The sequence below is a fragment of the Colletes latitarsis genome, chromosome 8 (genome assembly GCF_051014445.1).
Source record: "Colletes latitarsis isolate SP2378_abdomen chromosome 8, iyColLati1, whole genome shotgun sequence".
NCBI classification, from domain to species: Eukaryota; Metazoa; Arthropoda; class Insecta; order Hymenoptera; family Colletidae; genus Colletes; species Colletes latitarsis.
In genome coordinates, this window is record NC_135141.1 from 20,857,341 (window position 1) to 20,881,415 (window position 24,075).

Here is a 24,075-nt window from a genome sequence, read left to right on the forward strand (position 1 = left end):
AGTAGACCTCATGGGTACCTACAAAAAAGTATTACACAACTTTTCCATAACTCGTCAAACAAAATTATTAAAACTGAGAAACAAATTTTTAAGAACAATCGACAGGGGGTAGGTGCTTAAATTTTTGGACAAAATTAAAAAATTTCAAATCATTCTGGAAAAATTATTTTCGGTTTCGGGGGTCAATTACAATCATTTTTGGTCAAGACATACCCCCGAAATCCTACTCAGTTTCGAAAAAAAAATTCCTTACCGAAAATATAATTTCTGGTCAGAAATGTCTGCCCGAATTTTCATGCGAATCTTTAAAACGTCATAACTTCTGAACGGATTGGACGATTTTAATGTTTAAAAAAGCAAACTACGCGTATTTTGGTGGAGCATATGTACAAATCGCAAAAATATTCGAAAAGTTGGTCCTTGAACCCGCAAAATGAGAAAAACCCCATAAAAATGGTCCAATTTTCAAACAGCCATAACTCCTACAATAGTGAATATATTTCAATGAAACTTTTTTCTGAAGTAGAGCTCATGAGTACCTACAAAAAAGTATTAGACAATTTTTCTGTAGGGCGTCAAACAAAATTACTAAAAATGAAAAAGGAATTTTTAAGAAAAATCGACAGGGGGTAGGTGCCTAAATTTTTCGACGAAAAAAAAAATTTTTAATTAATTCTGAAAAAATTATTTTCGGTTGCGGGGGTCAATTACAATCATTTTTGGTGAATAGACATACCCCCGAAATCCTACTCATTTTCTAGAAAAAAATCAAGAGTGTGTGAAATTTTTCGACGGGAAAAAAAAAATTTCAAATCATTCTGGAAAAATTATTTTCGGTTCCGGGGGTCAATTGCAAGCATATTTGGTCAACAGACATACCCCCGAAATCCTACTCAGTTTCGAGAAAAAAATTCCTTACCGAAAATATAATTTTTGGTCAGAAATGTCTGCCCGAATTTTCATGCGAATCTTTAAAACGTCATAACTTCTGAACGGATTGGACGATTTTAATGTTTAAAAAAGCAAACTACGCGTATTTTGGTGGAGCATATGTACAAATCGCAAAAATATTCGAAAAGTTGGTCCTTGAACCCGCAAAATGAGAAAAACCCCATAAAAATGGTCCAATTTTCAAACAGCCATAACTCCTACAATAGTGAATATATTTCAATGAAACTTTTTTCTGAAGTAGAGCTCATGAGTGCCTACAAAAAAGTATTAGACAATTTTTCTGTAGGGCGTCAAACAAAATTACTAAAAATGAAAAAGGAATTTTTAAGAAAAATCGACAGGGGGTAGGTGCCTAAATTTTTCGACGAAAAAAAAAATTTTTAATTAATTCTGAAAAAATTATTTTCGGTTGCGGGGGTCAATTACAATTATTTTTGGTGAATAGACATACCCCCGAAATCCTACTCATTTTCTAGAAAAAAAATCAAGAGTGTGTGAAATTTTTCGACGGGAAAAAAAAAATTTCAAATCGTTTTGGAAAAATTATTTTCGGTTGCGGGGGTCAATTACAATCATTTTTGGTGAATAGACATACCCCCGAAATTCTGCGCATTTTCGAGAAAAAAAATTCAGTACTGGCGGAACTTTAAATGTTAATAACTTTTTTATAAAGCCTCCATCAACAAATTAGTATTCTTGATTTTCGTCTTATTTTGGCCACTAGAATCTCCCATTAAAATTTTTCCCAGGGGTAGCCGAATACCCTGTATAGCCTGCAGTGTACATATTCGTTACGTCTGTGTCTGCTCGGAAATTACGTTCGCGTTGAGATTGTTCTGTTTCTCGACCCTAGCCAATATCTATGGCAAAGCCACGGCCAAATGTTGCCCATCCTGCATCGACTAACGATGCACTGCCAGGAACACGCGCGCTGCCCCGGAGGGTGCATACCGTACACCGTGGATTCATGAATATGCATCTGTTTTCACGTTTCGTCGGGCAAATGCGTGCGCGTATACGGATTAGAGAGCGCGGCGCACGTGCGAAAACCGGTCGTCGCACGTGTTACAGTTGATCCCGATTTAGCTCTTGATCCCGAGGGCATCCCTTCGCCTTGATTTTTCCTTCTGCCAGCATTCCGTGAATCGGTAATCTCGTCTGGATATCAGCGAATTAGTCATCGTTATCGTTTGTTATCGTTACGATGTAATCTCGGAGATATTCTAGAGATGCCGAGACGCCAAAATGCAACGGAACGATTAGTGCAACATTCCACTTCGCGCGAACAAGACGCGAAACGGCGCGTAATCGGAGTGTCTGTTTACACCAATCTCGTCAAAATGGTCCTAGAAGTGTGGTTTGTCAATAGTAAGTTCATACACGAGTATAGTATTAAAAAAACAAGTGTCGATTGTATTTTCTACTTAAAGACGCTGTTTTGAGAACGAACTAATTTTAACAGTCGTGTACGAGCGCTTATACCATAAATCAGATAAAAGGAGTGATTCGATAGTGGTTATTAATAGAAATATATTTATTCAAGATAAATAAAAGTTTCATAATAACTCTGTAGAAGATACACTTGGCATATGACATTCACTCAAACATTTTTAACCCTTTGCACTCGGCTGTCTCCTCTGAAGGGACATCAAACAAAGAATTTGGATGTACCTTCTAAGGGAATACAACGATACTATTGTTTTAAAGTGATTATATAGAACAAAATACATAAACGGAGAATGTAAAAAAAAGATATGCTTACTTAGATATTTACTATCTATTTCGTAAGAAAGTGTTTGAGTTAGTAGTAGGTGGTCGAAGAAAAGTCTCCAAGTGCAGAGGGTTAATTTTATTATTGTATTTAGGATTGATGGTTATTGAAATATGTAAAGAAGTTCGAAAATGTGAAATGAGAATTACGAACAAGTTACGGTTTGTTTGAGGAGCTAAAATTACACTTTACTATCGCGATTTTTATTTGCTAATGAAACAGCTTTCAAACTAAACAATTTTAGTAGCTTAAGAAACAGCTGGGACGCGCGTTGATTATTATACTCTAGATTTGATACTTTGATCTTTTTTTCTAGTCTTTGGTTTCACTTTGTATATTGAAAGTGTGCATACGTATCTGATCTTTAGATTATTCTTGGAAACGAAGAACAAAATAATTATCCTAAGAAATTATTTAATATAGAACAATTGTTAGAGAGTTATTTGTACAACAATAATATTTATATAACTCTGTAATAATTGTTCTTTACTCAATAATTTCTGAGAGTAATTATTTTGTTTTATATTTAGCATAGAATACAGTGACTGTCCTCAATAATTGCAAGAAAATCGTCAGTTTGCTGCCATCCAATTTTATTTCAAACGAAAAACAGCATTTGTTACTGGATGACCTTCTGCTTATCAGCACATTGCAAAGAAGGAGGTTCCCATGTAAATATTGAGATTCCACAGACTACAGAACTTAAGCAATCCATAGAAGTATTACTATCTTAAATGTACGGTACAGTAATTTCGGCTTTTAAATGATAACTTTTACACTTCATTTAAACAACGAAATCATCCAACCTACTGTTTGCGTTGTATTTATTTAACACGAGCAACTCGTCGACTTGTGTGGCGAACAGTCTCAGATAAAAGAGATAAGATAATGAATGAAAAAAACAATTTTTATATTTTGCATTACATCTTTCTAATTGTGTTGTCAATGGATCGATGAGACTTTCCCAATGAAAACAAGTCCAAACATGACCTTGTTTGAAGAAGGTGTAATTTCAAGTGATTCGATGAAGGTTATGGTTGGATTCATTTTCATTTAGAGAATCTTGGTCAATTCAGGAATGATACTCGAATGGAGATGTAATGGGAAACAGATTTTATTCCGTTTAAATTAAAATCTTACCAGATTTTTATTTTTAAATTAAAATACACATATTTGTAAATTATCTTCACGTTCTTACTCGCTTCCTAGCGTTAACGAATCATCAAGGAACTTCTTTTCTTGAAATTAATTAATAATCTTTCTGTCAAGTGTTCTAATGCTACTCTGTACATAACCTAATACAGTAATAGGCAAACTTTTTACAAGTGGGTAAAAAAAAAAATTGAATATCATTCAATATAATTTATTGTACAAAGCAATCAGTTTTTTTTTAATATAAATATAAAAGCAAATAAGTATATTTTAACAATTTTATGCATGTTCATTAGGACGAATTCCATTTCTCGTAAATGCAAATGTTTCTAACCTAATTTCCATATCAAAAAAATGTAACACACCCTTAAGTGAATCGTTTTAAAACATTAAAATCGAAAATTTCTATACTATTTTAGGTACATTCTTAGCAAACGGACCGTTCACCGATCGAGGTGAGTTATACGTCATTCGATTCGTCTAATTTAGTACATTATTAATATGCATTTCATTATTTGTGGAAATTCATTATTTTTGTTTAAACTTGTCGTAAAGTTGCAATAGAAAAGTAAGGTTAAGTATATTTTGATAGGTTCATACAGCCAATCGACCACTATTTGCCCTATAAAATAAGACCATTGCAAAACATTATTTTTATTTAATTTTAGTCATACAGGGTGTTCAGCTTAATGGGTGATTCTAACGTGTATTTTAGTAAAGAATTTGTAGAAATTCCAAAAATATTCGAAAAGCTGCTCCTTAACCATGTAAAGTGAGAAAAACCCCATAAAAATGGGCCAATTTTCAAACAGCCATAACTCCTACAATAGTGAATATATTTCAATGAATCTTTTTTCTGAAGTAGGGCTCATGAGTACCTATAAAAAAGTATTAGACAACTTTTCTGTAGGACTTCAAATAAATTTATTAAAAATGAAAAACAAATTATTAAGAAAAATCGACAGGGGGTAGGTGCCTAAATTTTTCGGCGAAAAAAAAAATTTGAAATCATTCTGGAAAAATTATTTTCGATTACGGGGATCAATTACAATCATTTTTGGTTAATAGACATACCCTCGAAATCTTACGCACTTTCGAAAAAAAAATTCAGTACGGGCGGAACTTTAAACGTTAATAATTTATTAACGAAGCCTCCATCAACAAATTAGTATTCTTGATTTTCGTCTTATTTTAACCTCTAGAATCTCCCAATAAAATTTTTCCCAGGGGTGGTCGAACACCCTGTATAATTGACACTGCTCATAATTGTATGTTAGTATATATGTTAATTTTAAGACATCTATAGCTGAGTTAGGTCTGGGTTAGGTTAGAAGTCAGGGGGAGGGCAATATTTTATACTGTTCCTGCACATACCGTCTACCTGACCTACTCCTTCATAGTATGTGCATAAAAAAATGACTTTTATGCATACATGTTTAACAAATTAGCATTTGACTATCTGACATTTATAATTCACACCATGAACACAGTAACGACAGTCATTTGTTTCTACCTGTGAACCTGTTAAAATATACTTAACCTTACGTTTTTACTGCAACTTCACGACAAGTTTAAACAAAAATAACGAATTTTCACAAATAACGAAATGCATATGAATAATGTACTGAATTAGACGACTCGAATGACGTATAACTCACCCCGATCGCTGAACGGTCCGTTTGCTGGGAATGTTCCCTATTTTAAAATCTGGGCCGTAGTTTGTCCCATCGTTGACCTAATAGATCCGCCAAAGACTCGCTGAATCGTCGGGGACGAATTGCGCGCGAAAAACTTGGCAACCGCCGCGTCTCTGAACCGAAGTCGCGTGACCGTGACCACTCGGCGAGCGATCCCGAAAGCGAAACAGACGAAAAAGCAACGGAAAATGACGTCTGAAAATGAAATCTCCGTTTCTTACGCGAGAGCCGTTCCCGGTTCCACGACAATCAGAATGCACCGTTGCGCACCGCGACGAAGTAAGAAACGTTCTCCAAACGAGGAAGAAGAAAAATAGTTCTACCGGGCGTCGCACACTGACACAGTGCTGCAAGGGTCCGCAAATAAATTGTACCTCCTCTGCTTCCCGAACCTCCGTCGTCCATTACCCTCTCTCTTTCTCTCTCTCCAGTGGCTCTCCTCGTTGAAATAAAGAACGCCCGTAAGAGTCTGCCTCTGTGACGAGGTCTTTTGTCCCTCTTCTCTGTTAACTCTCTCGCTACATCGTAGCTGCTCTCTCTTTGTCTTCGTGCAACGTTCCTCCTTCTTCTCCGCGCCTCCTCTTTCTCGCTCGCAGACTTTTGCTTCGCCACTTCTCTCTCTCTCTCTCTCTCTCCCTCTGACCCGTTAAAATAGACAAGCCTTCTTTCCCAGCCAAAGTCACAGATATTACCGGGCCGATTCTGCAGCGGACGGTCCACGAGCCGACAACAGTTCACCTCCGATTCGCGGGCAAGTTGCCGGCGACTGGCGCACGTCAGGCCAGACCTGTTTGGAACCCGATCCCTGTGGACCAGATTTACGCTCGGTGGTCACACGTAGACGAGAGGCGGTCGCGCGTTTAGACGTCGTTTTGCCGCGGGGCGAGATCTTCCGCGATCGTTCGACACGGAGGAGCTTCGCGGCCCGCTGGCTCCCGATCGATCGTTCCGGAAAATCGGCTGACACCGATCCGTGCACGCGTTACACTCGACCAACCGATTTTTTCGCGAACGTCTCGTTCTCGGGGTCCTCGAACAGTGTGGCGATTGAAATTTTAGAGATCGGTAGTGGACGATCGGTGGTTCGATTCCCTGCGACCGAAACCCAAGTTTGGATACATAAAATAAGCTCGATAGTGTTTGGAAACGAACGATACTTTTGAAAATCGGTATTAGTCGATCGTGCACCGTGTGTAAGATCTAAGTTTCTCGAGGAAAGTTTCTACCCTGACACGGAAAGTGATTTATCACGTGGAATCGGTTTCTAAATGTTTTGAGAGCAGGCTCAGAGATTGATGATACTTTTGAATAATTGATAAATCTACCTTGAGATTGGCAGTAATTTATTGATTCCAATTTCCTGTGATCGTGCACTATGGAAACCCAAGTTGCGATGTGGACGCTCGAAGGAGCTCGATAGTCAGTGTTTCGAAACGTTACGAATGGTGATACTTTTGAATAATAGATCGAGCAAGTTTCGGTGATCGATGGTTTCGTTTTCTCCGATTGTGCACCGTGAGACCAAAGTTTCTTCTCGAGGAAAGTTTCTAACACGATACAGAGTGTAATTCGTTGCGCAAAATCGATCTAGAAGTGGATACAAGGAGCTAGATAGTGTTTTGAAACGATTTGTGATACTTTTAAATAATAGTTGATGGGATTGTGGACGTTCGCGCGGTACCAATTGATCCGATCGAGGGCTACCGTTAATGATCGACTCACGCGCTCGTGATGGGCGTATTTGAGACTGGCGGGGTTTGTAATTGATCATTGAATGAAATCTGATAAATGAACGTGTCGTGGGATTTCAGTGACACGCGATATACTTTGGTTATAGCGTTGTACTTTCTTAAGGGAATCCACAAACCAAAGAAGCGTGCACAAAATTTACATATTTTCTTAAAATTAAAATAAACGATTTTAATGAAATTTTTTGTGATAACTATATTTAGAAAGAGAAAATATCATCTGTGTAATTTATTCTGCATCTATTAATATGGAGTGTAAAAAGAACCGTTTTTGTTTTACCTATTTTCTCAGGATTAAAACAAATAATTTAAATGAAAATTTTTGTGGTAACTTCTGAGTAGCTATAAAATTAATGAAGGAATTTGAGAAATAATGACTATATTTAAAGAGAGAAAACATTGTATAGAAATATTACCTATTTAATTGTTTTATTTATTTTCTCAGGATTAAAATAACCGATTTAAATGAAATTCTTTGTGTTAATTTCTGAGAAGTTATGAAATATATTGAAAGGAATTTGATAAATATTGCCTATATTTAGAGGGAGAAAACGTTGTGTAAAAATATCTATTTAATTTATTTTGTTCTAGTAATAAAGTACTTCGATGACAATTTGATTGAAATCGCTTCAGTGGCTTAGGAGAAAATAGGTCATGACGTTCGACAATGTTAGGTATGGATAAAGCTCGGTTGTGGATTCCCTTAAGTAAATAGGGAAACTCGTATATAGGATAAAGGTGTAATTTCTAGCATGATTCCTTGTGTAGAAATAACTCGAAGGCGAAGAATAAAATTTGTGCAGTGTTCCGTTTTCGAGAAATCAGAGCTCGAATTTCATCTTGACTAATGGTTTTTTTCTACAATAAATTATTTCACCTTGCGTTCGAATATGTCGTGGCTTAATATATTCTCTAGCAGTCTTATTTGATTCTCGGTTATCATCAAAGCACTTCGGCGCAATTGAATATTACAGAGAACGATTTCTCAATCGTCTGGATTGACGAGTGTCGTGAACAGTAGACGTTATTATTATAGAATGGACATTAATGGCTGGAACAAAACATAATAAAACGTTTTGTTTAAATCATTCGAGTCGATTTACGTCTCTTTAATTCGCCCAAAATTTTATGTACGACAAATAACAAAGTCACGAATTATTATATCCCCATTCTAATGTTTAAACTGCAAAACCCTGTCGTATAACCCAGACACAAGTAGATATAATTAGTTACAAGGGAAAAAACATGTTTGTCAAGATGTAATCAAGCTTGAATTTACGACCTCGATTTTCTCGAAAACAAGGCTTTATAAAAGTTGCACCAAGAATGTGGTTGAAGGAGCTTCTTTCGATAAAACGTTGCAGCGACACTGTTTTTAAACAAAATTTAAAATCCGTATCAGTACTTTCTATATAATACGGCGAATCATTGTAATACCATTCAATCGTTTCCTTCACGAAGAAAGTCGAAAGTTTCAAATCTCAATCATCCTTTCGAAAATTGTTTTAACCTATTTCATAAATTACGTTGCTATATATTGTAATAAAAAGAATTTCCTCGTATTAATTCTTGTACACGATGAAAACGTCTAATTGTTGGTTCGTAAATTCGTCAAAAATGTTTTAAGAATATTTTCCAAACTCGTATCGTGTATCAAGTGAGTTTTAGATGAAACAAAATGAAATCAATACGCGTACGCAGATTTGATAATCCGGATGACAGTAATATTTTGTTCCATAGTTTCAAATATATGTCCCTGCAGTGGGAATGAAACGGTCAGCGCACAAAATTGTCATTTCGATACACACACGCGCACGGCAAATTGCAAACTTTGGACGCGTTCGCGCAAATAAAGTTCAGATTAAACGGTATCGCGAAACCGGCGCAATATCGACTTGCCAAACGCACTTTTGCTCGAGACGCCTGGCGTCTCCGGTTTCGTTGCTTCTGGTTGATCGTATTTTTCCACAAAGCTGAGATTAAAAGATCCCCGCGATGCTCTTAACGACCCAGATTGTAACGCGGCTATCTGGAGCGAACGGAACATAGACGCAATAAACGATCAAGGCCCGATCAGTTAACGGAATAGAACACTTGCAAAAAGTTCTCGTCGCGATTCGTAACTTTTCCTTATCGGTTGGTTTCGCGAGATTCCAAGTTTCATCGTGCATTTTCGAGCGCCGAAATTCTATGGGTGAGAACGAAAAAACAAAACCCGTGGTACCAATTCTCGTTTATGAAGCGTAGCCGTGATATTTACGAGTATTTCACTCGGAAACGTCGAGTACAGAAAATACAAAAGCGGAATGTTTGATTACCAGTCGCGTTTATTAAATATTTTGTCATCCCCAGACCGAGGAGTTTAATTACGCGGCACGGTATCTCGCGAATGCATTTTTTTTTTCTTTTTTTTTATTCGATACTTGTTTCCTCCGTTGTATCCAGCGATGTTTTGATATTAATTTCTGGACGGTGCCGCGGTATCGTAATTACTTTCGTCGCGAGGCTTTTCGATGGTATCAAACAAAAAAATAAACAACAAAGAACCGAGCAAAAAGGAGAGAGAAAAAATACAGACAGACGCAGACGGTGATAAAATTTTACACTCGGCGCGTCCAATTTATTTTCGGAGGTGAAGTCGTACGTCGCGTCGCGATTCATTTCCACGCGTTAATGTTGAACGGGGCTCGTCCATCGCGGATGATTCGACGATGAAAAACGTTCCGTCGGTCGCCATCTTGATTCGACGAAGTGGACTTAAGAATGTTAACTAAAAAAGAAAGAAAAAATTAATTCATCGTGTGTAAATTACAAAATTACAGGAGATTCTTTATCTAACCTCGAAATTTTTCAAAAGATAGATTAACAAATTGTTACCAAAGATGACGACGATCGATCATCATAATCGTCAAAGACAGAAACGTTTTATTTGTTTTCTCATTTGTTTATCGTGCATATAGAAAAAGCTACGTTTGCAATTTTACAAAAATGTTTAATAATATTGATTCGACGAACTGGACTTAAGAAAGTTAACTAAAAAAGAAAGAAAAAATTAATTCATCGTGTGTAAATTACAAAATTACAAAAGATAGATTAAAAAATTGTTACCAAAGATGGCGACGATCGATCATCATAATCGTCAAAGACAGAAACATTTTATTTGTTTTCTCATTTGTTTATCGTGCATATAGAAAAAGCTACTTTTGCAATTTTACAGAAATATTTAATAATATTGATTGCCATCTTGATTCGACGAAGTGGACTTAAGAAAGTTGGCTAAAAAAGAAAGAAAAAATTAATTCATCGTGTGTAAATTACAAAATTACAGAAGATTGTTTATATAATCTCGAAATTTTTTAAAAGATACATTAAAAAATGGTTATCAAAGTTGGCAATGATCACCATAAACGCTCTATTTATTTAATGAGTGCATAGAGAAAGTTACTAGTCCAATTTTACGTAAATATCTAACAATATTGCAATTTCTAATTACAGTATCGTGATTTATTTTGGCCAGCCGTTGTTGTGTTCAGCGCCAGACTCGCGAAACCAAAACGTACGGGCGCGGAACGGGGTCCATAATTCAATATTGCGTATCGAACATATACATGCGTCAATCACTTTTGAAAATAAATGTAACTGTATATTTGTACGGCGATAGGATTGACACAATAGAACGCGAAACCAAAACGTACAGCTTCAGACAGACGCGCAACCGTGGAACTGTAGGAATTGCCTTTGGATGGAATTTCAATTGGCGATCAGAATTTTTCAAAACGGTTGTTTCACCGTCAATATTTCCAAGTAAACTAATTGCTTGTTAAATTTGAAATAAATATTATACCGTGAGTAGCTTGTTTATTTAATAAACGTTTCCACCCTTTATTGAAATCGTTTTCGATACATAAATTTTGTTTGCCAGCGTTTGAAAATGTAGAAATATACCGATATATAAATGTAACAACGAGATGCAATCGAGTAAATGAGAATAGACTTTTTTAAAAGTATTTCAATTTTTTTATTGTTCATCTTATCGCTTCCATTAATTTCTTTTTCAATTTATTATCGATCGTCGGTATCTTCGATTGTAAAATTTATTCGTTCGAATATACGACTCATAATACAATGTATGGGTACTTGCAGTAGGTATGAAATACCGTGAATCTACGACGACAGTTTTAAAAGAGTTAAATCGGCGGGCAGTCCATCGAACTCCGAAAATAACGAAAGCGCCTCGGGCGCGACAGGAAGCTGAGCGTAACTGGGTCGCAAGTTCATCAGTGCTAATTATTATTAATCAGGAAATCTCTACAGGGTACAAAATTCCTGTAGATTTGCATGATTACAAGGCCGTCGAAGTGCACTAAATAACTAGAACGAGGCATCGTGGAAATTGCAACTGGGGATAGAATTTGATAAAATAACAATTTGATCCATCGTAGGAAATTACTATAGGAGGATCTATGGATCGATGTTTCTTGATATTTTTACGAAAGAGGACCATAACAGAATTTGGGGTGGAAACGTTTAAAATTTTATTTTCCATCAAGCAACGAAGGTATTCATTTCTTCATCCGTTGGCCTTCTTCAGAAATGATGAATTATTAGATATTTATAGTATTTGTATAAATTATTTTGTCGTTAGTCATTTATGAAGGTCGGTAATCTTGGCAGAAACGTCGGAGAAACAAGGAATGCGGTCGTTTTGCATTCGATTAGCAAAAAGCAATACTCGTTCCCGACCTTCCGTAATTTTGAAAATTTTGCGCAGGCTGACGCGACTATTTGATTTATGGATAATTCGAGTTACACAAGTTGCAGAATATGTACGCTATGAATATCAATCTTTGTCATCGAAGTAACCATGACGCAGATGGTATAAATGGCCGATTCATATTCTCGAGGTCGCGTGTTCCGAGTTCGGTTCACCGAATATTTTTTTTTTAATCGGTTTCTTTTGCAATCGTAACGACGATACGTACGATTTCGAATCGTAGTTGGCATAGTCAGCATTGCAAATTATACCCACATGGCCCATCGTTTGCCTCTCTAAAAAGAACAGAGAAATAAATTCGATTTAACAAACGTTGACTTTCTATTTAGAATTTTTAAGGGTGGAATTCTCGAAATCTCACATTTCTTTCACGATTTTCTTTCAAATTTCTTTCTAGATTTGTCACTGCATATTTACTCAATATCGGTGGTAAAAATGGCAAAAATAAGTTGTGTTACAGAGAGTTAACGCGTTAAATTGCTATTGTGAAAATAGAAATAGTTGATAGTTCGATGTTGCACTTATCGCTGTATAGTGTTTCTAATCAATGCATTTATGGAAAATTTTAGTTCTCAAAAAACTTCAGAATGCACTTAATATGGAAAAATATAAGAAATAAAATAAGATTCGAATTATTATGTAAAGACAACCCTCTACAAAGCTTTCATTTCATTAATTCTATTAATAAAAATACGAATTTGCCTAAAGATCCGCAGTCTTCTAATCAAACTAGCATCTCATAAACATTTGTTTGAAGCGTTCGAACACTGCCAGTGTTAAAATCGTGGGAGGGAGCGAAATTGAGGTTTCCCTCGCCAGCAACCATGATTGCCCGGTATTCGTAGTGTCGCTACACTCTTATTTTATCGGGTACCGAACCACGTTTCATTACTTCGTCAAAGGAACCAACTAGCGGCCAAGTGTATATAAATATTACCAGAAAACTCGATAATTTTGTGAGAGCAAGCAAGCCAGAAAAACGGAGGGTGCTTGTGTTCAAACCAGCGTGGAACGAGTTACACGATTGACCTCCTGGTTTCCTATCGAATTATACACATCGTTCTGAAAGTAGTAAAAGCAACGTGGAACCGCGCTAGGTGGTCGAAGGAGCGGTGGTCGACTTTTCGCTCCAGTAATCGTCGATCGTTTGTCGTACGAACCGATGGACCTTCAAGAATCCCGATGTTTCTTCGTCCTACGTGGACGATGCATTTTTATCAACGAACAGCCTCTTTGAATTGCATCGCGAAACGGATCACCCTCTTTTATCGAATTTTTTTCGAGTGTGTTATTGGATTCCTTTGTTCCTCTCGAAACGGTCGCAGTTTGCGCGAAATATCTGACGCTCCTTCGAATCTCCAAGCAATATTAACTTTCTCTTAACACATTAACGACGGGACATTTTTAATTAAAATAAGCTTTTAAATTGAATACTACGGACCCATGGATACTGTGACGTATTCAACTCTCAGAAAAAGAATTAATATTAGAAAATTTTAATGGGAGATTCTAGAGACCAAAATAAGACGAAAATCAAGAATATCAATTTCTTCACTGAAAGAATATTAAAAATTTCAAATCGTTCTGGAAAAATTATTTTCGATTGCGGGGGTCATTTACAATAATTTTTGGTGAATAGACATACCCCCGAAATCCTACCTACTTTCGAGAGAAAAATTTGACTAGGTGCTAAAATTTTTGGCGGAAAAAAAAATTTTCTAAACGTTATAAAAAAAATTATTTTCGGTTGCAGGGGTCGATTACAATCATTTTTGATCATTAGACATACCCCTGAAATCCTACACATTTTCGAGAAAAAAAATTTCTTACCGAAAATCTAATGTGCGGCCAGAAATGCTTCCTTGAAACTTCATACGTATCTTTAAAACATCATAACTCCCGAACGGATTGGACGATTTTAATGTTTAAAAAAGCAAACTACGCGTATTTTGGTGGAGAATATGTACAAATCGCAAAAATATTCGAAAAGTTGATCCTTGACCCCGCAAAATGAGGAAAACCCCATAAAAATGGTCCAATTTTCAAATAGCCATAACACCTACAATTGTGAATATATTTCAATGAAACTTTTTTCTGAAGTAGAGCTCATGGGTACCTACAAAAAAGTATTAGACAACTTTTCTGTAGGGCGTCAAACAAAATTACTAAAAATGAAAAAGGAATTTTTAAGAAAAATCGACAAGGGGGTAGGTGCTGAAATTTTTCGGCGAAACAAAAAGATTTCAAATAGTTCTAAAAAAATTTTTTGCAGTTGCAGGAGTCAATTACAATCATTTTTGGTGAATAGACATACCCCCGAAATCCTACTCATTTTCTAGAAAAAAAATCAAGAGTGTGTGAAATTTTTCGACGGGAAAAAAAAAATTTCAAATTGTTTTGGAAAAATTATTTTCGGTTGCGGGGGTCAATTACAATCATTTTTGGTCAATAGATATACCCTCGAAATCCTACACATTTTCGAGAAAAAAATTTGTTACCGAAAATCTAATGTGTGGCCAGAAATGTCTGCCCGAATTTTCATGTCTATCTTTAAAACATCATAACTCTTGAACGGATTGGACGATTTTAATGTTTAAAACAGCAAACTACGCGTATTTTGGTGGAGAATATGTAGCAATCGCAAAAATATTCGAAAAGTTGATCCTTGACCCCGCAAAATGAAGAAAACTCCATAAAAATGGTCCAATTTTCAAACAACCATAACTCCTCCAATTGTGAATATATTTCAATGAAACTTTTTTCTGAAGTAGAGCTCATGGATACTCACAAAACAGTATTAGACAACTTTTCTGTAGGGCGTCAAACAAAATTATTACAAATGAAAAACGAATTTTTTAGAGAAATCGACAGGGGGTAGCTTCTGAAATTTTTCGGCGAAACAAAAAGATTTCAAATCGTTCTGGAAAAATTATTTTCGGTTGCAAGGGTCAATTAGAATCATTTTTGGTGAATATCTATACCCCCGAAATCCTACCCACTTTCGAGAAAAAGATTCAGTCCGGGCAGAACTTTAAACGTTAATAATTTATTAACGAAGCCTCCATCAACAAGTTGGTATTCTTGATTTTCGTCTTATTTTGGCCTCTAAAATCTCCCATTACAATTTTTCCCAGAGATAGCCGAGCACTCTGTATGTTACAATGCTTAGAATAAATGTAAAAATACACCATTGTCATAAATAATACAGTTATCGGAGACATTACTAGAAAAACATAGACTTGAGATTACTCACTTCCCGTCGGTAATGTGTTAACTGGAATTCAAATTGATAATCATAATACACCTGACGGAAGTATTGGAGGGATTAATGTCGCTAATATTATTTAAAAATTTATTAGTATTAGGATTCGTGTATTCTAAGTGATAGCCATCGTGCTAAATAATTTATTATAATTCGAAATAATTCTGCGATTACACCGTTTCGTTCGAAAATATTTCAAGCACAATTCTATGTTCGAATTGCAAAATTTTGAGAGGCAGATTCGCGCTAATAGCAAGAAAAATTGCTCAAGTATGGCGTTTCTCGGGGTCAGTCCGGTTGCGGGCTTACGGAATACTTGAAAGTATTAATTGCTATAGTTGCATAGAAGACACGGAAGCGGTAGAAATCGTGACGACACGTCCGTCGACGTTAAAATAGACATCCTGGAAGCCGGCTGAGCCTCGATACTCTACTTTGCTATAGTGCTCGAGGCCGCTAAATGTATCATCGCACGTATATTTAGCCGCTACTGTCATCAGCCACGCTTAATCAAAATATTTCAGATTTTATAATCGACTTTCATTAAAAAAAAAAGTTTTTTTAATACAGCACGAATCTTACGCGAAAAATTCTTTCGATTTTCGAAATTCTGTTGTTTCGTACACGTTACGCCTAGGGGACAGATTTTACAATTAATCATCGTGCAAATTACTCCAAAGCAATCTTTCATCATTTCAACAGACACTACATCATAATTATATCGTGTACCATTAATTATACGCAAACCAGTTCGCCGGGGCTGGGAATTAAAGTTCAGCAAATAGTGTACTGTCAATCTGCGTTATCTGTTTACCGCACGAACTGGTAACTTGCTAAATATAATGTCTATGAGATCATGTGCGGTTACATGTGTTCTATTGCGGGCTCGAGAAACGCTTTACGTTTCTCGATAGTGGCGAACGTGATAGCCTTGGCGTCGCGCGATATCATATAGTGTTTCTGAAAAAAGATTGAGTGTGAATGTTCCACATTTTCTCTGTTTGAGTGCAGTTAATCAACCGTGGAAGTAATTATTCGTCATCCAACGTCGTCATTAGCCAGCTATGTTACGGAATTCGAAAGTTTCCGAAGAATTATCCGCCGCACGAAATAATTATGAATAATTACGAACGAATCTAGTATCGGAGCCTGGGAAACGAACCAAATATCTATAATTTAATTTCAGCTCCAAATGTGTGTTTAACCTCTTGACGTACAGATTTTTTGCAATATTAAGCCTCTAATAACATGGCGGGTGTAAACGAAACCGGTTCGAAGAATGAATAATTTCTTGTTATCTTATCTAATACCTCTCGTTAAGTCACCTCTAAAGTTCTTCTATATATACATGTGTCTTGCAATATTACAGAATTTTATATCTTTGAAATATAAAATTGTGTTATCCATCGAGTTACTAAATAATTATTGGGAATAAAATTATTTTGGGCGATGTATGTTTCGAAGAACTTGTGACCAAGCGTATGTGCGGTTGTGTGTGTATATAGAGGTGGATCAATAATGTAAGTGAAAACAGGCTACGGAAGAACCGCTAGGAATCGATTACCGATCCGACTGCGCGATCCGTTCGGGTGACAGTGAAAAGAGACGATCGAACTGGAGGAATCGCGGGGGATGATGGATACGAACGAGTTAAATTCAATCGGGGATCTGTGCACGGGGGATCGATCGTGGCTGGTCGAGATACGATCGTAAGATGCCGCAGTACGACGACAGTTTCCTCGACTCGCCGATTTTTCGGCGACGCACGCGTAGCTACGCGGTGCAGAAAGAGTTCGTGCCGAAGTCGAAAAGCTTCATCACGGCCACACCTTTGCTGCTAGCCGTGACCAATCACGCCAGGACTCTTTCCGGTTCCATATCGACCTGCAGCTTGAAAGGTAATTGGAGTAAAAATTCAGGTTAAGGGCATGAGTCTGTGTTATGCTTCGTTAAATAGGTTAAAAGGTCTCTCTGCGTCGAGAGGGGACTTGGGCTTTGTGGATTTCTTGATTGCGCTGAAGTTCCGCCGTGATTTCTAGTAGACGCCCTCTGGGACAGGACGTATTCGCGAACAATGTATGTACTTTTTAAACGTTCTCGATCTTTTGCAACATGGCTCTGATCGAGAAGTGATACGGGTTAATCTGTACGTATTTATGAAAGAGGAGTGTGAAAATTATTGGTCTTCTGGTATTTCCTTGTTGCAAATACGAGAGTAAAACTTAAGGAAAAATATATAATGGGGCGTGACAGTTCCCGCACTCGCCATCAGAGGGCCACGCTCTTGTCTTTCTCACAAGTACTCGCTCAACCATCTATTTGTACATACAGTTTCATGTTTCATTAAAAAGTTATTAACGTTTAAAGTTCCGCCCGTAGAACGGCAATTTACGAACAGCTGCTATAGTGGTTCCCACTCACAAATCTGTAAGATTGTCAATACGTCAGTAAATAGAATTTCTCATGGTGAGTGGGAACCACTATTACAGGCGGAGCTTTAAAAATTAATAACGGTGATAACGATAAATAAAGGTGAGAACCGCTACCACGCGCAACCGGTTATTCGAATAACTATAATAGAAACTGGACAAACTTTTAGGCAAAATTAAAAAATTCATCAAATCATTCTAGAAAAATTATTTGTAGTTGCAGGGATCAATTACAATCATTTGTTATGAATAGACATACCCCCGAAATTCTACGCACTTTCGAGAAAAAAATTCACAAATTGGTATTCTTGATTTTCGTCTTATTTTTGTCTCTAGAATCTCCCAATAAAATTTTTCCTAGCAAACATAGGACGAAACACTGCCTTCTACTTTTCTCTTCTCCTGTTCCATAATAGTTGTAAAATATGCGAAACATATTACATAGTTTGAATTTAATAACTTCGTTTTCTATTTCCAACCATTTCGAACATACTGCATCCCAGTAAAACTTTACAAATTACCAACTAGATAAATTACACACCGGTATAAATTCTGATCGTAAATGCGAACGGACAAAAGATTCTTAGTCGAATTATATCAAGTGAAACGCAGTCGACGAGAGGATTAATATTCGGTGCAGGGGTAATATTCTTAGCCGAATCGAATGTCGCGTGCACGCCTCCGTCCTAAACGCCGGTATCACAGCATTCCCAAAATATCTGTTAGAGTAATCAAACTTAGGATAACGGCGTTATAGAAGCAACTCTGGTCGCGCTAAATATCTCCCCTCGCCTCTCTCTCTCTCTCTCTCTCGTGTTGTCACTCGTGCGCACTGCACGTGAAAGCGACTCGGTTGTTAATTACCCATTCGCGCTGTCAATCATATTAAGCACCAAGCTCACGTCGGTACTACCTCGAGCTATTAACACCTCCCGGTTACTACGACGTACACCACACTGTCATCCCCGTCGCCTGGCGCATAACGTATACACAAGCTGGTGATTTCCCTCTGGGCGACCAGCGTGGCGCAAATTGCTGTGTTCTCCGGCTCTACGGGTCCCGTTTCTATTCCGCGAATGAAGCGTCCCGGGGAACGTGATCTTAATCTCGAAACAAAATGACCGAGACCGTTCGGACGCGCGGGAGGCAAACGCGTGCTTCCAGCGATTAGTCTTTGACCCAGAGAGACGGGAAGCGAAAGAATATTGTGTGTTAACCCTCGGCGGGAACAATGGGAAGTCGTTAGACTGCGTGTCGACGGGTCTTTGGGTGACTTCAAACGTTCTAGGAGTTGAAGATGGTCGTTAGGGATGGAAGGAAGCGGAGCACAGGGGGGCGAGTGTCCATCTTGTTTGAAGTGGAGGAGAGTTTTTTATTTTTCATTCATTTTGTAGTCTGTTTTCAATATCGGTGGTGATTTGTTTTATATACTTTTTACTATTAATGATCACAATTATATTTGTGTAAGTAGGAAGCATGATTTTGAAAAAATTTTCCAGAGCAAGGTATTTTGTGTTAATCGGCCCTGTAGTGGGATACATTGTTACGACTTTATTTTTTAAAATAAATATTTTGTGATTGCTACAAGCTACATGTAATTTAAAGAAATATAACAAGTTGCTTATTTATTCATACATTTAATTTGTCTTATCGAAAATTTATTTTATATAACTTCATTAGCTACTGCTACAAGTATAAATAAATTATCGAGTAAATCAAATGATAGGATATATCTTTCTTTTTATCTAACAATCTGCCAGCTTAGAATATTTTCAATTAATTATTACGTATTTATAACTAGAAGAAGTGTTAATTCAAGTATGATAATCTCAGTTTACATTAATCATTTTCACTTCAAGCTGATACATTAAATAGAAAAATTTTTAAATGTTTTATAACAACTTACCCCACTCTTCTACTGATAGTCGATGAATTAAGTAATTTTGAATTTTAAGGATGAGAATGTTATAGAGAATCCTACAATTATAGGAATATTAAATTATCTCAGACATTTAGTGTTATCTATGATGTCATTTCCAACTACATATAAATTATATTTTATTTGTTTAAATCAACCAGGCTCCTCGAATCGATATTTCTATAATAGAATTATTAAATTAAGGAGTCTATTTAAATTGCAAACGGAATTGTCAATAAACGAGAGTGAGAGATCGAACAATTTGCAACGTAAAATTTGTATCTTCGAGAGCGTCGTGCAAATCTTAGCGCAGAACTGGCTGCGTTGGATCGTTTTTCTGACGCTTGCACGGTCGAAAATAAAATTTATATTCATAAACGATCCTTTCGGTTCGTCGATCTTTCTTCAGTTTTTCGTCGCGATTTGAAAGTTAAATCTTTCCCGCGCACAGTCAGCTCGGCGAATTGTTTTTTGAAGAAGTAGCAAACAGCGGCAAATGATCTTCCCGGTTGGCATGAATGAACAGCGGAAATAGAATCTTGGCGGCCATTGCGCGGTTTTTCGTGCCCGTGCGTCTGTTCAACCTAGTAAAAAGCCGCAAAAAGCATTGAAATTTGTAATTAATCGACATTAATACGGCCTGGAAATACGATCTTTTTCCTCTTTGCAGGAATAATTTTCCAAGTTTTTCTGGCTCTTGAAACATTGCTCCACTGTTAAATTTTCTATTCCAAGAGTACTGCATTTTATTCCAAATTCGTGGAATTTGAATTTAAAATTAATATGGTAGCAACCCTTAAATATTAATATTAACCCTTTCCGCTTTGAATTTTGTAGAAAATGGCAATCGTAAAATAAAAATGGCAAAATAAAAAGGCAATTGTAAAATCGTAAAAAATTCTGGTTTTAATTACAGGGTCGACGAAACGAAATGCCAAAATAATTATCGAGCCCAGAGGATTAAATGTTTTTTAAAACTTATTTTCGTTACTACGATCGGAGTCTGTGTTATTTCAGACGAGGATATTTTAATAAATGAACGGAGCATTATTCTAATTATTAAAAGCAGACAATGTTCCTTTTTTTTCTCTCAGTTGTCGAATAATAAAAAGGACGTAATTATTTTAATTTTTCGGCCGAATGATGCAAACCCTCTTCGGTAGAATAAAATTTTGTATTATGCAGGAGTTGTATAATTTATAATTGAATAATATTCAGCATCTTAGGCTTTGTATACGATCTGTCAAGAGTCTTCTTTTATAAGAATTTTTAGAAATTCTTGTTAGGATGTTGTATAAAGTTCTCATCGCGAGTATGCAATTTTTAATCCGGTAAGAAATATTGCTATTTATTAAACGATTTAATCTCGACAACGGTTCAACGCTCACAGAGAGAGAAGATGGTTTTCCTACGTAAATTTGCATAAAATCATCATGCCTTTCAAGACTTTCACTTCTCTTTGTATTTTATGACGAGCAAAGGCTGTAAAAATATTTTTATTGAAACGCTATTGCGGTCAACTGAGCGATACTCCGTTATAATTGCGCAATCCTTAAGAAGGAAAAGCCAGTTTCTTTTGCTCAGAAACATTATGGACGCTGTTTCTTTCAATCTCTGATGCTTTTACATTTCACCATAAGCACCAATCGTGTTTCGTTCGTTTCTTGGCGTTCTACAACGTGTTTTTTGTTATCGAAATAATTTGCAATCACAAAAGTTTCGTTACACGAATATTATATAATATTAATAGTATCTAGTATAATCGCTGTTTTAAAAATATACATATAGGGTTGAGAAAGGTTTTCCTTTTTATTAATATCTTCGAGTATAAAAATACTTTCTCGTGGCTGTGATAGGCGTATTCTAAATCTGTCGAATAAAATTCGTGCAAAATCGACGTTCTCGGAGGAACCATATGGCCCGACTCAAAGTTCCAATCAAATTGTAACGAAATTCGAACAGTTCTTCGCGAACAGAATGTCACCAGTTTCGGGATGAAATTCTGGGTAGCATAGAAAAGCTGTTAGCAAACTATAGTACGGCGTTTACATCTTTTCCACCCAGAATTCGACACCGGAAACGTCTATGCTATTTGTTTGAATTCGTAGTGGTTGATTCGCAAATAAAGATGAACAATTAGACGGTCACGACAGAAGTTTCTAGATATGTATAAGCACAGACGCTATTTGTTTCTAGTCTCTGTTCTTGAATGGCTGCCTAAATCAGTCTGGCTGCTGAACTAATATTTATTTACAAGGAGGAACAGTTAGGCAATCATGACAGAAGTTTCAGCATACAAACACATTATAATCGCTACATGTTTCAAGTTTCAATCCGCGATGCTTGCACGTCTGTCTAACCCAACTTACACTATCGAAGTAAGTTCCATTTACAAACAAAGGGGAGCAAGTAAGCAACCATAACAGAATGTAATAAGATTTGTTACTTGTCGTATTAAAATAAATATTGAGAATGTTAGTCGATGCAGGGTAATTTAGGTTAGTTTTGCCTCGTTGTCAGAATTATTTAAAAAGCAATACATAGACCAATGTTACGATATACAATTATATTGGAATACAAATTTTAATTTTGAGATCTTACTGCCAAGTGCTTTCATCCATCGTCTATTATTCCAATGAAAATTAAAAAAATGTTTTATTCCTTACTCGTTAGAACAGAATACAAATTTTTGCGAGATCTTTTTGTCAGATGTTTTTATTCATCGTCCATTATTCCAATTTAAAAGAGAAAATAAAAACTGTATTCCTTACTTGTTACATCAGAATACAAGTTTTAATTGTGAGATCTTTTTGTCAGATGTTTTTATACATCATCCATTATTCCAATTTAAAAGAGAAAATAAAAACTGTATTCCTTACTTGTTACATCAGAATACAAGTTTTAATTGTGAGATTTTTTTGTCAGGTGTTTTTATTCGTCGTCTATTATTCTAATAAAGAATAAAAGTTAAACAGTAGTTTATTCTTTACTTATTACATAAAAATAAAAATCTTAATCATAGAATGAAGTTTATAGGTATTCGGCCAGCCCTGGGAAAAATTTTAATGGGAGATTCTAGAGACCAAAATAAGACAAAAATCATGAATATCAATTTGTCGATTGAGGCTTCGTTAAAAAGTTATTAAAAAGTTAAATTAAAAAATTTCAAATCATTCTGAAAAAATTATTTTTGATTGCGGGGGTCAATTATAATAATTTTTGGTGAATAGGCATACCTCCGAAATCCTTCACACTTACGAGAAAAAAAATCAGAAAGGTGGTCACATTTTTCGACAAAATTAAAAAATCTCAAATCGTTCTGGAAAAATTATTTATGGTTGCGGGGGTCAATTACAATCATTTTTGGTGAATACATACACTCCCGAAATCCTATGCACTTTCGAGAAAAAAATTCTTTACCGAAAATATACTATGTGACCGGAAATATTTCTATAACTTTTTAACGAAGCCTCAATCAGCAAATTAGTAGCCTTGATTTTCGTCTTATTTTGGCCTCTAGAATCTCCCATATATTTCCCAGGGGTGGCCGGACACCCTGTATATGAAAGCTTGTGATCGAAAACTTTTATTGGTTACCTGTTATTCTGATAAAATTTTGTCCCGTCTCTACCAATAGATTAGTTTGACTTTTCGACCTTTGGGAGGTTGATTTTCTAACTTGGTCGTATACTGTCACGTGCAGGGGCGGTTCTGTATCCTGTATCGGACCGATTTTTCCGCACCTTGACGCGGCAGCCCCCTGGCAATATCCGGTCGGATCGGCTGTCAGGTTATTGCGGAACAGGGTCTTTTGATAGGAGAAATTTCCGGGCAAATTCTGCGGCCCGTTCATAAATACGCGGATCCAGTCATTATCATGCGACCGCAACGTTTACACGCCGTGGCCCGTAAACACGCGCGCGCGCAAGTCAACATTAATAAACATGAGCTACGATGTGCGTAATTAGTGCAGCGATAAAGTTCACCGGTGTCCCAACCGAAAATTAAACCGAGCCAGCCGAAATTTGTTTCGGATGCTAGCTCGACGTACAGCCGATTTATTCACGAGAACATAGCTTCGTATCGTTGCTCGATTCGTTGCGATTCCCACTGTTTTATTCAAAGCGGGAACCACACGTAACGGCCATCCTAAAAATTTGTACGAAAAGGATCGTTAACAAATATTTATTTAACACTTTGTCAACAATTTTCGTAAACACGAATATGGAACCGAAGTTTCTTGAAATTTTATATTACGCTATAAATTATGCAGAGTGTTCGGCCACCCCTGGGAAAAATTTTAATGGGGGATTCTAGAGTCCAAAATAAGACGAAAATCAAGAATACCAATTTGTTGATGATGGCTTCGTTAA

The 24,075-nt window shown here is 36.4% G+C and overlaps 1 protein-coding gene across 5 annotated transcripts in view; it reads left to right on the forward strand.

Annotated features, from left to right (window-relative positions):
* The first annotated feature begins 5,872 nt into the window (after positions 1-5,872).
* The window catches only part of C3g (C3G guanyl-nucleotide exchange factor), a 129,409-nt gene continuing 111,206 nt past the window's right edge, over positions 5,873-24,075 (forward strand). For 3 of the 5 annotated variants that reach the window (XM_076770851.1, XM_076770854.1, XM_076770852.1), the window contains exons 1-2: positions 5,874-7,326; positions 16,890-17,253. In XM_076770851.1, the coding sequence (XP_076626966.1) occupies positions 17,070-17,253 (184 nt within the window). In that variant the 5' untranslated portion in view covers positions 5,874-7,326; positions 16,890-17,069. Of the gene's footprint in view, positions 7,327-16,889; positions 17,254-24,075 lie in introns of all 5 variants that reach the window. The other 2 variants (XM_076770855.1, XM_076770857.1) reach the window with 2 other exon arrangements.